The sequence below is a fragment of the Solanum dulcamara genome, chromosome 12, assembly GCF_947179165.1.
Source record: "Solanum dulcamara chromosome 12, daSolDulc1.2, whole genome shotgun sequence".
Lineage (NCBI taxonomy): Eukaryota > Viridiplantae > Streptophyta > Magnoliopsida > Solanales > Solanaceae > Solanum > Solanum dulcamara.
In genome coordinates, this window is record NC_077248.1 from 60955493 (window position 1) to 60972219 (window position 16727).

The 16727-nt window shown below is 38.3% G+C and overlaps 1 protein-coding gene across 3 annotated transcripts; it reads left to right on the forward strand.

Moving 5' to 3' along the window:
* Positions 1–570: 570 nt before the first annotated feature.
* LOC129875531 (uncharacterized) lies at positions 571–15548 on the forward strand. Of its 3 annotated transcripts, none has more exons than XM_055950838.1 (9): positions 571–1069; positions 1945–2133; positions 9009–9101; positions 9227–9409; positions 9540–9642; positions 9735–9920; positions 10735–13181; positions 13819–14417; positions 15141–15548. In XM_055950838.1, the coding sequence occupies exons 1-9, from the start codon at positions 842–844 to the stop codon at positions 15163–15165; spliced, it is 4053 nt and encodes a 1350-aa protein (XP_055806813.1). In that variant the 5' UTR covers positions 571–841; the 3' UTR covers positions 15166–15548. The 3 variants fall into 3 exon arrangements, with proteins under 3 accessions (XP_055806813.1, XP_055806811.1, XP_055806812.1); XM_055950836.1 differs by having other exon boundaries at positions 575–1069; positions 13816–14417; XM_055950837.1 differs by having other exon boundaries at positions 576–1069; positions 13816–14417; positions 15144–15548.
* Positions 15549–16727: the final 1179 nt, after the last annotated feature.

Below are 16727 nucleotides of genomic sequence, written 5' to 3' on the forward strand. Positions count from 1 at the left end.
CATTATCTTTTTTGGGTAAATTAATTAGATTTTATTATCATAGATAAATATTCATATCCCCATTTCAATTTAGTTGGAGATTGAAAAATCTAAAAATAAAATAAAAATACACACACAAAATAGGAAAAAAGATCAAGTAAAAGCAAAAAAAACAAAACAAAAAAAAACATATCTTCCTTTCCCCATTATTTTCCCAGAACAATATATACATTTACACAAAAAATCCCCTACATCTTCAAAAATACGTCAATGGCAATTCCTCCATTTTTCTTTGAATTCTGATTCTCTCACTTCAATCTGTGTTACTCATTTCCCACACTCATTTTCTTTCCCCTTTCAAGAATTACACTTCCCATATCTAGTTTTTTTTTTTTTTTTTCCTTATCTGGATTTTCAAGATCCTGGTAAAAGTTTCCATCTTTATTACATAGAAACAAGAAAAAACTTATGGGTTTTTTTGGTTTTTAGTTTTTTTTAAATATATATACATAATTTTCATTTGGGGTTTCTTTATCTAATCCATCTCCATTTGAATCGCTTGATCAAGAAGTTCTATCATAGCTTTCTTTTTTTCTTACCATTTTAGGGTTCCTTTTTGCCCTTTTCTGTAAAATTGTGTTTTTTTTTGTTTCATATGAAGTATTAGATTCTGTTGGTATTCAAGTTTACTTGTTTTTTTTTTTTTTTTTTGTAATTTAGATTGTACTATTATTGGCTATCTTGGTAAGTGGAGTTATTGGTTTAGCAGAAAAGGTTGATAGATAGATATTGGATTTCAAAAAAAGGTGAAAAAGAGAGAAATTTAAGTTTTTTTTTAGTGTGTTAAACCAAGTAGTGGTGTATGGGAGAACATGAGGGATGGGCAGAGCCAAGTGGGCTATTGCCGAACGGGCTATTGCCCAATGCAGAACCAATGATCCGAGTCCTTGATTCGGAGAGATGGTCGAGGGCTGAGGAAAGGACTGCTGAGTTAATTGTATGTATTCAGCCTAACCGGCCATCTGAGGAACGGAGAAATGCTGTTGCTGATTATGTTCAGCGGCTCATTATGAAATGCTTCCCTTGTCAGGTTATCTTGAAATTTCCTATTGGTGGTTGTGTTGCTACATTCTGATAACAATAGTTGTATAGAAGTTTCATATGCAATCTTTGGCTGATCTTTTGTGATATGACCTAGTTTTCTCTAGGAAATGTAAAATTGAATTCTCAATGACTTTGGTGCTTCAGTATAACATTGGTTGAAAACTATGGCCACGATAAAATTATTTTAACTTCTGAAATGACTTAATATCTTGGTTCAAATTATAGAGCAAATTCGCCTGCTTTGCTTAGCGAATTGTGATATCTGAAACTGGTAGAGTAAATAAGAGTTATGTTAAGTGTTAATTGGGAGAGTAAATACAGGATTTCAGTGGACTTGGGGATATTTCATTTTCCCTTCTTTTTTGATCTGAAGAGTTAAGGAAGTGGAATAGGTATAAGAACAATAGCTCATTGATGAAGCCGAATGAGTTCTGAAGTGGGAGAATGGAAATGTATGTAGTGGAGGTGTTTGAAAAGAAGTGCTAAGTGGACTGCTGGTTTGGAGTGGAGTGGTTAAAAATGTAGCTGTGCAGTCAATAGAAAAATGCAATCATCATGAACAATTGACAGAGTATAGCATGACAAACTTAGTTGTATCTCATTGACGAGGGAAAGTGATTATCTTTATGGTGATAAAGTGAATCGTTAGCATTAGTGTTTATGATGCAGTTGACCGTCATTCATTCTGGTTATAAGCTTTCCTTGGAAAAGAAAGGTCTACTTAAGAGTTGCCATTCAATACTTAATCCTCTTACTTTTATTACTGAAAGAAAAGATAATATGCAGGCATTCTGTTGTGGCTTGCTATATGAGGCTTTTTGCTGCTAATTTGTTTTCTCTTGATCACCTTACGATTTCCAGGTTTTCACTTTTGGTTCAGTACCCTTGAAGACTTATCTTCCTGATGGTGACATTGATTTAACTGCCTTCAGTAATAATCAAACTTTGAAAGATACATGGGCTTATCAGGTTCGGGATATGTTAGAGGAGGAGGAGAAAAATGAAAATGCTGAATTTCGTGTCAAGGAGGTTCAGTACATTCAAGCTGAAGTATGTCTTCTACACAACCCCCATTTAATTTAGAATTTGCATTTAATGTGCTTTAGTTTTGTTGCCGAGGGTCTATCGGAAACAACCTCTCTACCTATCGGAAACAACCTCTCTACCTATCGGAAACAACCTCTCTACCTTAACAATGTAGGGGCAAGACTGCATACACACCACCCTACCTAGAGCCCATTTGTAGGATTACACTAGGTTTGTTGTTGTTGTTGTGCTCTTAGTTTTCTTGAATCAGTGCATAGTAGGAAAAAGCAGGTGATGTGTGTAGGTTTTCTTTTCTGCAGTGATTGGAATTACACCCTGCTGACAGAGTTAGAGTGTGTTAGAGCGCCTTGCTCCATTTAGAGAGCTCTGTTCAGGTTTCGTCCAATTTTGAGAACAATAGATGGATGAAGATAGTTTCTTTTGTTGTTTATTTGGACCTGAATGGTATCTGCATTCTTTGGGCCTTAAAGGAATATCATAATGAAAATGAAGTCTACCATGATATCTGTATATTCTTTTTTTCTTCTGACCTTTGAGAATAAAAGCTAATATCATGCTGAAAGAATTTCGTTTTTCCCTTTTCAATTTGTTAACAGAAAGTCAAAGAATAGATTGCCTTGTTCATATATCTTTATTTCACTTGATGGTTTTGTATTATGATAAATCAAGCTACTAAGTCACACTATGAAGGTTTGGGAGAGGGTGGTGGAGTTGAGGGTGAGGAGGATCATGACTATTTCCGAGAAGTAATTTGGATTTATGCCAGGTTGCTCGACTTTAGAAGCCATTCATCTTGTAAGGAGACGGGTGGAGCAGTATAGGGAGAGGAAGAACTTACACATGGTGTTCATTGACCTAGAAAAGGCTTACAACAAAGTCTCTAGGGAGGTTCTATGGAGTTGCTTGGAGGGAGAGGTAGAGGTAGACCGAAGAAGTATTGAGAAGAGCGGAGTAGAAAGGACATGACGTAGTTACAACTTACCGATGACATGACCTTAGATAGAAAGGTGTGAAGGACACGAATTAGGTCAGAAGGTTAGTAGGTAGGAGTGCATTGTCTTGTTGTCCTTACTAGTAGTTGTTGTAATAAGCTTGTAGTTTCTTTTCTTTTTTTTTTGAAATTGGTAATTGTATTCTTCAGCATTAAGGACATGATGGGAACCTCCAAAAAGTTGCTAACAAGAAAAGGAGAGAAAAGCTAATTACAGTGAACCTAACAAATCTACTAGCTGTTTTACTTCCTTTATACTATCCTCTTTACACTAAAAATAAAAAGAGACAATACATTTCTCTTTCACTTTCTGAATGGAATTTGTTTTGTTTTGATAACATCTTCCATTTCTCTCCTTTCATATTGTCCACCAAATGTATGCTGGGATCATTCTCCACCATTTCTTCTGGCTCTTACTTCCTGCTCTCCTTATCCAACAACTTAGTAGGTCAGCAGTATGTTCTGGCATAGTCCAGTTGTTGTCTGTGAGTTTTAAGAAAATGGACCAAAGCTGGGAAGTGACTTTGCAATGCAAGAATAGGTGATTGTTGGTCTCATCTGTCTCATTGCAGAGAAAACATATGGATATTATTTGTTGGCCCTTTTGCTTCAACACTTCTTGCGTAAGACATGCTCTCTTGGTCACCAACCATACAAGTCTTCACCTTGGTTGGTGCCTGACTTGTCCAAATCTGCCTCCACCCTGCCAATCTGATTCCTTGAAGAGATCCCACTTCCTTCCTGTAAAGTTTGTTCACAAAAAACCTTCCATCCTCGGTGTGTTTCCAGTTGATTATATCATTTCTTGTGGACAGTCCTTTGAAATCATGGAGCACTTGTAGAAGTTCTGCCACTCTTCCTATCTCCCAATCATTCAGATTCCACCTAAAGGAGATGTCCCAACCATTGGACTAGCTATCAGCTAGAGTAATATCGGGGTTGTTGCAAAAAGAAAATAAATCAGGAAATGCCTGCATCAGAGCCTCTTGTCCTATCCAGATATCCTTCCAAAAATAATCCTAGTCCCATTGCCTACTTTGAGCTTTGTGTTCCCTGCCAGTTTGTCCCAGAGGGACCTTATTGATCTCCAAACTGAAACTCCATAAGGTAAGTTAGCTTCATTAGAACACCACTCTGTATCTTGGCCATACTTGCAATGTATAACTTCCCTCCACAGGGCTTGGTCTTCCTCCACATATCTCCACAATCATTTCATCAAGAGGCAATCATTCTGAACTTTCAGGTTTCTAACTCCTAGACTCCCTAAGAGTTTAGGGAGTTGAATTGTTTTCCAATTCACTAGATGATACCTCTTCCCTTCTTTATTGCCAAACCATAGGAATTCCCTTCGCAGCTTAGCCAGTTTCTCCAACACCTTTGTAGGTAAGGAAAAAAGGACATGACATAGGTTGGGAGTGAGTTTAACACTGCATTTATCAGTGTGTACCTACCCCAAGTGATAGATATTGAGATTTCCCGATGGCTAACTTCTTTTCTGATCTCTGTATTATCCCATCCCATATTAACAACTCTTTATGTTTGCTACCCAGTGGCATGCCCAGATAGGTGGTAGGCAAATGTTCAATTCTGCAACCTAGGATATCAGCTAAGTTCTGCATCTGGGCTACTTCCTTAATGGGAAATAAACTGCTCTTCCTCCAATTGACCCTCAGACCTTTAACTGCCTCTAGAATCACAAGGATAACTCTGATGTACCTTATTTGTTCCTCCTATGCATCGCAAAAGATCACGGTGTCATCAGCATAAAGAAGCTGACATATTTCCATGTTCATTCCTGCTCTATTGCTAACTTCAAAGCCCCTTATCCAGCGGTTTTGGGTGGCAACCCTCAACATACTATTTAAGCCCTCCATGACTAATATGAATAGAAAAGGAGACACGGGGTCTCCTTGTCTCAATTCCCTCTCTGAAGGGAAATAGCCCACAAGTTCTCCATTTACCAGAATGGAGAACCTGGCAGTTTTAATACAAAATTCTATCCATTTTAGCCATCTAACCCCAAACCCCATCAGTCTTAAAATGCTTAAGATAAACCCCCAGTTTACATGGTCATAGGCGTTCTCCAGGTTTAGTTTGCACATGATACCTGATTCCTCTCCCCTTAGCCTGGTGTCTACACATTCATTTGCTAAAAGTGCAGCATCCATGATCTGTCTGCCCTTTATGAATGCCATCTGGTGCTTGTTCACCAATTTTCCCACCACCTTTTTCATTCTTTCAGCTAGTACTTTGGCAATGATTTTGTATACTCCACTGATGAGACTAATGGGTCTAAAGTCCCTCAGGGACAAGGCTCCATTTTTCTTAGGTATTAGAACCACAAATGTAGCATTGATGCTCTTCTCAAAGACTTGGAATTCATGAAAATGGTGCATTGTGTTCATGATGTCAGACTTCAACACACTTCAAAACTCTTTGTAGAAACACATAGGGAACCCATCAGGCCCTGGAGCCTTATCACTAGCACAGAGCTTGATGCGCTGCAACACCTCGTCCTCCTCAAACCGTCTCTGTATCCATTTCTGCTCCTCCCTATTAATGGTTGTGAAGTCTTGAAGATTATAGTCAGGCCTCCAGTTCTCTGTCTCACTATAAAGATTCTGATAATAATTATGAATTGTCATTTTTATGGTATCTGCATCAGTACTGGTGTCTCCCCCTTCTTCAATTGTGTCTATAGTGTTGAACAGTAGCCATTCTAAGGAAATATTTTGTGTTCTTGTCTTCATTCTTCAACCACTGGATCCTTGACCTTTGTCTTCAGGCTATCTCCTCATTTCTGGCTATTTCCTCAAATTCCATAGCTAGCTGAGCCTTTAGCAATAGCTCATCATCTGTGAGTGTTGTCTGTTCCATGATGTTTTCCAGCTCAGAGATTTGGTTTAGAATATCCTCCCTTCTTTGCTTCCAATTGTTTCTGTTGTCCTTCAGCCACTCCTTCAATTTTCCTTTTAGAACTTTAAGTTTGGATGGCAGGATGAATGCAGGACTCCCATGAACATTGAAAGAGTTCCACCATTTTTGCACCTTATCCCTGAATCCCTCCACTCCCAGCCACCATTGCTCAACTTTGAAGTAAGTCTTCTTGAAGTCCATATCTCCACATGTTAGCATTTAGGGATTGTGATCTGATCCCATCGTTGGTAGCAGATACTGTTTGATTTGAAGGTGCATTTCCTCCCACTGGGAAGAATAGAGGAACCTATCTATCCTGGATGCACTCCCATGATTGTCATTCCTTCTCCATGTAAAAGATCCTCCAAATAAAGGAGGGTCTACAAGTTCCATGTCATTAATCCAATCTGAGAAGTCAGATATTGCTCCTGAAATTCTCTGACCATTAGTTCTTTCTTCTGGATATCTAGTGATATTGAAATCTCCACACACTACCCATGGCTTTTCAAATTGACTTTTGATAGCTGCTAATTCCCAGCAGAGTTCCTCCCTTTCCATTCTTATCACATTCAGCATATACTGCACTTAAATGCCAAGTTACTTCTCAATTGATGCCTTCAAATTTACAGGTGATCATTTGATCGCCACTATCTACCAATTCCCCTCTCCAGTTCCTCTCATCCCATAGTACTACTATCCTTCCACTTCTTCCAATAGCATCCATGTGCACTTCCCCTAGCCATCTATTATGCCATATTTGTTGGTAGTAACTAGGCTCCTTTCTTGTTAATTTTGTCTCCATTAACACGTAAATATCAGCCCCCCATTGAAGTAATAGATTCCTGACCAAGGCTCTTTTACTCACCCCGTTTAACCCCCTTACATTCCATGAAAGAATTTTTATCTTCATGTGTTAATCACAGTTGCTATTCTCCCTCATCCCCTTGGTTCCCCATCTTTTAATTTCACATCAAAAGCTAGATTTCTTACCTCCTTTGGGATTACTATTTGTAGGTTCTCCTGCTTCCCTTCTCCTTTTTCGTTATGTACCAGTCCTCTTTTCTGATCAATTTTGTAGAGTAATTCATATGCTATTTTCTTGCAACCTTCGAAAGCAACTCTGAACTTCTTGCCTAGTTTGATGACATTTGAATGAATCCATAGAGTGGCTCTCTCTTTTGCTTCCCCTTTGTTAACTGACTCGTCCACTGGAAGTGGTTCTATGTCGCTATAATTAATTTCCTGTATTTGATCTTCATCCTGCTTACTTCTTCCCTCCCATTCTAAGATTTCCAAAGAGTTGTTCCCGTTCACGAAATTTCCTCCTGACTGCAGCTGGTCCTCCATGCATGGCATAATTCTCCCCTCGTGTTTTTTCGCCATGGAACTGATAGCATCCAGTTCATCCACAAAGATGAGAAAATCTTTGTTTTCTAATTCAGTTTGTTCAGAATAAAGCTTCCCTGAAAGGCTCTGATTTGCTTAACTCTATGGGCCTTTTTTTATTGGGCTTAATGAAAGGCGCCATAAAGTTCCTCTCCGGAAGTGATGAAGAGCAGTGATCCAACAAGAGGCCTAGCCCATTTTTTCCAGGTTTCTCTTTTGGACCCACAGAGGAGGGACCACTGCCATGTGTCCAGTTTCCTCCTTTAGTCCATGGCTCTTTATCGTCAGCCCTCCTAGTATCCAAAAGATATTTCCCAGAACTCAAATTGCCTTTTTCATTCTTCGATTTTTATTAATATCTGTTGTTTTGTGTAGTTCGACTACGTTTTTTCTAGACTGTTTTTGTCTCGAGCCGAGGGTCTATTGGAAGCAACCTCTCTACTTCACCTCTGAGATAGAGGTAAGGTCTGCGTACACTCTACCCTCCCCAAAACCCCACTTTGTGCGACTACACTGGGTATGTTGTTGTACCATTCATCAAGACATTCAGTGGTCAAATGTCTTGTCTGTGACTCTCTTTAGATCACATATGTTAGTTGTAAATTTAATAAAACATTTTACTCTTGCATTTATTTAAGACTCATCTGTGCTACCTGATTGCTAATTAGCATGGCATATGTATCTCTTGATTGGGTTTTTCAGTATCAAGATCAGGAAATTAAAAACTTGAATTCCTTTATCGGCTTAGTTCATTGCTTTAAGAATGATGAGAGATGACTGATAAAAAAAATGTTGAAAGATGTCAGTCGCAATGCGGTTATAGTGTTATTTATGTAAGCCTTGGTGTGAGGACGTCTTATTTTTCCCCTTGTTCTGTTTGTTAGTCTGTCTGTTTGTCGAGAGCTGTCAATGGGATCTTCTTTAGCTTGCTGGAGGGCTTCTGTATCCTGCAGTTGCAGTTACTGTATCCTATTGGTGTGGATCTTTCCAATTGGGGTCTTTAAATGTAATTTAATTTTCCACTGATGAAAGCTTCATATTTTTGGTAACACCTGACACTATATATGCTATTTCTCGCGCCTTGGGGACTTTCTCATGGTGATGACATATTGGTTGCTGTGATGTTTTTGCAAGTTTCGAATTATTCCCTCAGTTTACACTTTTACCTGTTGAGGATCTGTCGGAAACAACCTTTCTACCCCAGAAAGGTAGGGGTAAGGTCTGCGGACATCCTACCCTCCCCAGACCCTTGTGGGATTACACTGGGTAAGTTGTTGTAGTTTACACTTTTAACTGGGATTGAACTTGGTTCCTGAGTATATTATAGTGTTGAGGAAGAAGCTTTTTTTTATTTGAGTTATTGAAATGTCATTTGGATTAGTAGTTGATATTTTAACATGAACAATCAATAATTTATTTATATTGTTGTCTTATTATGATACTTAGAGAAGCCAATTGCTTCTTAAGTTCTTGGTTGTTATACTTCACATTTCTTCATTTGTATTCCTATGCACCATAATCATTTATATTCTTTATTTTTGTGTGCACTCACTTTTCATTGTTTTCTTCCCCTTTTCTATTACAGGTGAAGTTAATAAAATGTTTAGTTGAAAATATTGTGGTTGACGTATCTTTCAATCAGCTGGGGGGTTTGTGTACCCTTTGCTTCCTTGAGGAGGTATGCAGTTTCTTCTTACGTTGTAAAAAACCTGATATTTGATTCATAATGTTATTATGCCATTTTATTTTAAGTTTCCAAAAAAAAAAAGGAAAGCGAAATCTTTACTTGTTCATCTTTTGTAGGTCGATCATCTGATAAACCAGAATCATTTATTCAAGCGCAGCATTATTTTGATTAAGGCGTGGTGTTATTACGAGAGCCGTTTACTGGGTGCTCATCACGGTCTTATTTCAACTTATGCCTTGGAGACCTTAGTTCTTTACATATTTCACATGTTCAACAATTCGTTTGCTGGGCCGCTTGAGGTTACTAAGTTGTAACTTTTATTTTTTTCTTTCTATTTTCTTTTATTTTGAGGTGTTCTTAGACCTCTATCCTTTAAGGTTTTGTATTTATACGTCATTCTCAACAAACGTTTTGTATTTATACTTGCAGGTTCTATATCGCTTCTTGGAGTTCTTCAGCAACTTTGACTGGGACAACTTTTGTGTTAGCTTGTGGGGACCTGTGCCAATTAGTTCACTTCCTGATGTCACTGGTAAAGATATGCAGAAGAGTCACTGTTAGTTCTGTTTTCCTTTACTTTGATGTGAGTTTATTTGTTAGCTTAATTGTAGTTGGAACATGCAGCGGAACCTCCTCGAAAGGATAGTGGAGAATTGCTCCTCAGCAAATTGTTTCTTGATGCCTGTAGCTCTGTATATGCTGTTTTCCCTGCTGGCCAGGAAAACCAAGGACAACCGTTTATGTCTAAGCATTTTAATGTGATTGATCCTTTACGAGTAAACAACAACCTTGGCCGCAGTGTGAGTAAAGGTACTCAAGCTTTGAAAGTTTTTAATGACATCCCTTGTTGTTCAAAGTAGTTTCCATAGTTATATTTTTATTTAGGCATATGGGGTATTAGCTTATGAGGATTTACTTTAGTTTAGTTGCAATTCAGTTTTTCTCTTGATTTTTTTTTCTTGGTTTATAAAACTCATTTCTATCAGACCAGTCCCAAAAAAAAATCTATTTGTCTTTGGTGTTTTTATATGGAAGGTATATAATTAGGGCATTGTACGGGGTTCTCTTTCAATTCTGATGTTAGTGAAATCTATGTTCACTGGTCAATTGTTGATATTTATGTATAAGTATTGTTCTTCTTGCTGTTTACTCCTGTCAGTTCTGATTACTGATAAAAGATGCATTGAGAAGCTTCTTTATTTTTTGTTTTTGGTGGGGTGGGTGCTGGAAATCAATTTCTTCCACTCCCTTTGTTACTCTCTTTCAATGATTTTTGTTTAAATGTTTCGGGCATCTATTGATACTATTCTCTTATGAGTTTTGGTATGCTCCATGTTATGCAATGTATATCTTTTGAACAAGATGCGAGTCTTGGGTAGTTTGAAGGTTTTTATTTTAAATTTCTGTCTAGATTCCTAGAAAAATGTTTCTGGAGCCTTTGAAGAACAAAGAGTTAAAATTCTATTGCTTCTTGTCCTAGGCAAACTTGTATTGGCTAATTATGACAGTATTCACTTAGTTCTACAAGCTCCCTTTTTATGGTTCTTAGTACTTTGCATCGAAATGGGTTCTTAGCATGATTTCTTTTGCTGCTTCATGTGGATATGATTTGTGTTGTTGACAGGTAACTTCTATAGGATACGGAGTGCATTTGGATTTGGTGCCAAAAGACTGGCAAGATTACTGGACTGCCCCGAAGAAAATCTCATTCATGAAGTAAATCAGTTCTTTATGAATACATGGGACAGGCATGGCAGCGGTCAAAGGCCGGATGCACCTGGGTCTGAGTTGTGCCCGAGATTGGCATCACTGGATGACCTACCTGACTCTGAGTACTTGAGGGTCAACTCCAGTGAGAAAAAGGTGAATGAAAAATCTTCTGGTCATGATGTTGAAGTGGAAGGAACTGGATCACGGATTGTTTCCTCTCAACATGGTAATCATTTAGCTGGAAGCTTCTCTAGAATGAATGATTTAGCTCAATCCTCTTATACCGAGAGCCAAAGGACCTATGGAAATTTGAGCACCTCAAGGGGATCTGATCAAATGAAAAAGGAGGTCACTTCCTCTCAGGTTGTACGTTCTGATAAAAATCAGAGAAATTTGAAATCTGATCAAACGGCAAATGACACACAGGGTAAGTTTGTTTTTTCTAGAACACGGTCTAGTCCTGAGCTGACTGACACATATAGTGAAGTGACTTCTCAAGGAAAGCGTGGCAATGCTCCGGAGACTGCAAAAATGCAACCTACTCCATTGAGGGAGGATGGCAGGAACTGGAGGAAGAATCAAGGATCTGAAAATTTGGCAAGCCAGAGTGGTCGATCTCTAAACAATGATACTTCATCTATCAGACATTTTCCATCTCATCAAAGTCTTGATGCCGTCACTGACTCCAACAGTAGATCAAATAGCTTTAACCAAGATGCAGGTTTAGATGCTCTGAGTGAAGAGCTTTCATTCACTGGTGGTACACAGGGGATGCATCAGGATGAGCAAGATCTTGTGAACCTGATGGCATCTACTTCACTTCATGGTTTTAATGGACAAGTTCATTTGCCATTTAATTGGGCTTCAGCCCAACTGCCTTTCCCTATCTCGCCTTCCGTACTGGCTTCTATGGGATATAATCAACGAAATTTTCCGGGATTAGTTTCTGCTAATTTTCCTGTGATTGATCCTGCATTTTCCAATATGCAATTTCCTCATGGTATGATTTCGCCTCACTTAAATCATTACTTCCCAGGTGTTGGCTTGAGTCCAACTTCTGAAGATACAATTGACCGGAATAGTGAAAACTTTAGTTCTATGGATATGAACTCAGGTGAGGTGATCAAAGATACCTGGCACGAGCCAGATGCAGGTTCCAATGTTGAATTTGACCCAGAAAATGGAAATTATGATGCACCTCAATGTGATCATAAGCCACATGCAGTCCAGTCAGGTTTTGATTTTGTTCCTTCCTCTTGGGTGAGTAGCTCCAGTACTAGAGCTCAGCAGAAGCATACAAAGGAAAAACGTGGGCCAATGAAGGAAGAACATTCTGATGATATTCAGTTTCAGGATAACAGAATGAGGGATGTTTATGCTGAAGAAAGATTGGCAAGTTCAAGGTTCTCAACCACCGCTCACAGTAGTTCTGTAAGAAGCAAAACCTCTTCTGAGAGTTCTTGGGATGGTTCTTCTTCTAAAAGTACAAAGTCAACAAGGGGACGACGGGGAAATAAAGCAGGTGCTGCAGAGCCAACTACTGGTTATGGAAAAGGTAAGATGATGTCTGACCATATCTCTAACCAAGCTGAGGAGGATGATCGGGATTGGAACTCAGTGTCAACCATGGGTACTGAAATGTCTGAGGGAAGCCAAGTACCTCAATCTATTATTTCCATGCACATTGCAAGGCATCATGTGCCTGAATACGAAGGTGCTCAGACAAGTGGATCCGACCCAATAATACCCATTGCACCAATGCTCATAGGGCCTGGTTCTCGGCAAAGAATGACGGATAATTCTGGGGTTATTGCATTTTATCCCACCGGACCACCAGTTCCCTTTCTTACAATGCTCCCAGTATATCCTGATGCATCAACCAGCCACTTTGGAAGAGAAGAATGCTTTGATAATCGTGATTCAGGCCATAACCTTGATCCGTCTGAGGGTCTTGATCACACTGAAAATCTGAATACTTCCCGTGCTATTAGAGGAGCTACTTCTATAGAAGCATCTGGTGGACATAAGTCTGATATACTTAACAGTGACTTTGCTAGTCATTGGCAAAATTTACAATATGGACGGTTTTGTCAAAATCCAAGGCATCCTGGGCCTCTTGTTTATCCTTCTCCTGTTATGGTACCACCTGCATACTTACAGGGTCGTTTCCCGTGGGATGGTCCTGGAAGACCATTGTCAGCCAACATGAACCTTTTTACTCAGCTGATGAACTATGGTCCTCGTGTATTACCCATTTCACCGCTACAGTCTGTTTCAAATAGACCTCCCAATATGTTTCAACATTATGTGGATGACATACCGAGATACCGTAGCGGGACAGGAACATATTTGCCAAATCCAGTAAGAAAGTTGCTCAAAAAAACCTGCATATTGATTGATATTGCTCTATTCCTTTGTATGTTTGATCCTAGAAGTGTGGTTGGAGAGAGGTACATGCTATATTATAATATGAAATGCATGCAGAATACTTGCACATTTTTGTCTTCACTTGTCTATTAGTCTTTTTTCTTCTTCAGATCCCCAAGAGTGGCTTTTGGATCAATAAAAGCATCTCAATGTTTCACTAGTTGCTATTCAAACAATATATTTACATTACTACAAAGAGATGCTTCTATTACTGGTGGGATGTGGATATTATGCTTGTCCCGAGTTTTACTTAATTTAAAAAGAAAAAGAGTTATGCTTTGTTCCGAGTATTAAGAGAATATTTTTGTAAGTGGAAAGCCTCACTCTGCTTTGCTTTATCATGTCTTTCAATTGATGCTGAGGGGTGCATTGAGCATTTGCATATTCTATGTGCATGAAGCTCAGATACATCACCCTGGGCTGGTCTCCCTAGTTGGTGAAACTAGATTTAGTGTCTGTTCACGGTGCTTACTCTTGTGTTTTGCCATATGAATCATGTTTACTAAGATGTATGGTACTGTCATTTCTACTGGATATTTTACCTTTAGCGGTTTGACTGTTTCTTCAGAAGGCTTCAGTCAGGGATCGGCACACTCCTGGTACAAGAAGGGGGAATTACAACCATGACAGAAACGATAACTATGGTGACAGAGAGGGGAACTGGAATGCAAATTCAAAATTCCGTGCTGGTGGTCGCAACTACAACCGCAGTCAATCTGAGAAATTAAACTCAAGATTGGATCGTCCAGTGTCCAGTGAGAGCCGAGCTGACAGGTCATGGAGCTCCTCTCATAGACACGACTCCTTCCCTTCATATCCGTCCCAAAATGGTCCATTGCATGCAAACTCAAGCCCAAGTGTCCCTCCCAATATGGTGTATGGCATGTATCCTTTTTCATCAATGAACCCAAGTGCAGCTTCTTCAAATGGACCTGGTGGTCCTCCAGTTGTAATGTTCTATCCATTCGACCATAATTCTACTTATAATAATTCACATGGGGAACAGCTTGAGTTTGGATCTATGGGTCCAGTAGGCTTCTCAGGTACAAATGAACAAACCCAGCCAGGTGATGGAAGTCGACTAAAGGGAGCAATTGAAGAACAGAGATTTCATGCAGTCTCTGGGCAACGGTCTTCCCCTGATCAACCGTCTTCACCTCGTTATCAAAGGTAGTATTTTAGTTGGTTCTAAAGATACATCAAACTTGTGATTTGAAGAAGTTCATTAGAATCAATAGTATTTTACTTGTGCTTAGCTGATTTTTGCTTGTTATATGTATGTCAAGTCTGCTTCCACACGTGCCTCAACATCTAGTTTCTCTACCTTGTTTTACTGGGATCATTGACTATGAAAATTTGTGGCAAAATATGCCTATGATGAACAAAGTATCAGTCGGTGCTGCCGTCTTGCCAACAAGTGACTTAACAATTGCAGTTTGAACACAGAATAGAAGCTGAAGCACTTATAAAATACTTGTTTGAGTTTAATTATAATAAAACCTGTTTTGGTTTGTTCAAATGGTAGATTAATGGAGATGACCTCACACTTGGTTTTAGTAACCATGGCAAGTAAAATTTAGATCTTGGAGATTGTATATATTTCCTCTATATAGTTGCTTTTATCTTTTTCTCATACCCATATATGAATTAGATCAAATAAATGAAAGCGGTAGGAGGGAGTATATTGTATTTCTAGCGTAGAATGATGCTCTGGCTAATAGGAGTACTTTTAATTCACTGCCTATTTCTTTATTCTTTCTTGGTAAAACATTTTTTTAAGTTTGTCAATGCATCACACATCTCAGCAGTTGAGGATTTAATTGTCTTGGAAGAACATTTTCTCGAAAAAAATGTCATTTGAAAGTGCTGATTTTTCATCCCTTGAATATTAAGCAGAAAGAAGACTGAGAAGTGGTGATGCAAGAAACAGTGGCTAGGCCTGGCGATTTCATGCACTAGCTTTTCAATTTTTGCTAGTAAATGGTCACTCACATCTTGATGCCTAGATTCAACGTAAGATTTAGCGGAAGCAGCCCTCTTCAACGACGCCAAAGGTGAAATGTCATGTAGATTATTGACGTATTGTAACCTCATTGAATTTAGGGGTTCAACTTGTTATATTAGTGTTACCATTGGAAATCATTTCCCAGGGAATGTACAAGAATTTTGTTTTACAGATAACTCTGTAGTAGCTTTTGTTCACTCAGGATTTCGACAGCGTAGTGGTATATGACTACCATGGTGAATTTAATAGACAAAAGATTAGAATTCATTTCAATCATAATTTCTCTTTTCTGATAAGTACTTGGAGTTAAAAGTACTAAACCTCAATATTCCTCAATGACTGATAGCGTACAAGTATCGTGAGGGAAAGGTGATGAGCAGTTGCTATTACACTAGGAAGTTTTTTTTTTTTATATATATATATGCATTATATATTTACGAAGGGTGTGGTCTAGTGGTCAATGAAGTGGGAGGGGAAACATGAGGTTTCATATTAACATTTCAGTGGAGACAAAAATATTAGGTAATTTCTTGCTATTTGTCTGCGCCTTGGTAGTAGACAAAGTTATTTGATATATGTTGCTGGTGGAAAGTAGCAGATATTTTGTGTAATTAGTCAAGGTGTACGTTAGCTGACTTGAACATCACAGTTATCAAAATATCTATGGCAAATGCAACTACTTTCAACTCTTCCTCATTAGTTGATTTTTTCCCCAATCTCAATCAGTTCAAATCTCTTCTAAACAATTGCAAATTTTAGGTATGAGCTCCTCTCGATATTCCAATTCTTTTGACATAACCGTTTGTGGTAAGTCAAATTTTAAAAATTTGAGCTTTGAAATTCTTTAATGACAGATTGTTCCATTTTTCTTTCTCATGCTCTTTCTTTCTTTATTCTTCTTCCATGGCGGACGGTGGCGGATTCTTTGTAATTAATAGAAGATAACAACAACAGAATGAAAATGATCTTCTTGATCATGTTTTTTAGTCAATTGGGGAACTGGAAGTTTTTGGGTTTGTGTTATAGCCTGCATCAATTGCTCATTATTAAATTTATATGTATTCAATTCAATTCTCATTTCAAAACCAACAATCAGATCACTATTCACCAAATCCTCTGTTGTAAATTCTGCAAAACAAAAACAAAAAAGCTCTACCTTCTTGGAGGCTCGAATTGAGTAATAAAGCTACCTTTGAGGATTCCATTGAAGCTCCGTTGGAAAAATGATAATTCCATTTAGGATAATATTCACGTCAAATAGCAATAATAAGAGAGTAACAACGGCACCAAATACTATAACGGGGTAAGTATGATATCCGAATAAAGTAATATAATAACACTGATTATAACTTGGTAGTGTCAAAAAACAACTACTTTTTAAAACAAATAACACTCTTTTATTTCATACAACTCACTATAATATTACTCCACATTATTTTCTCACAGACTAAGAAATAGCTTGTGGATTACTCTCA

What these genes read in the sequence shown, in the direction of transcription:
- LOC129875531 (XM_055950836.1), top strand. Translation starts at nt 842, where the DNA reads ATGGGAGAACATGAGGGATGGGCAGAGCCAAGTGGGCTATTGCCGAAC. An exon ending in TTCAGTACATTCAAGCTGAA is followed by an intron (nt 2,134 to 9,008) that starts GTATGTCTTCTA and finishes TTTCTATTACAG; the next exon opens with GTGAAGTTAATAAAATGTTT. An exon ending in GAACATATTTGCCAAATCCA is followed by an intron (nt 13,182 to 13,815) that starts GTAAGAAAGTTG and finishes CTGTTTCTTCAG; the next exon opens with AAGGCTTCAGTCAGGGATCG.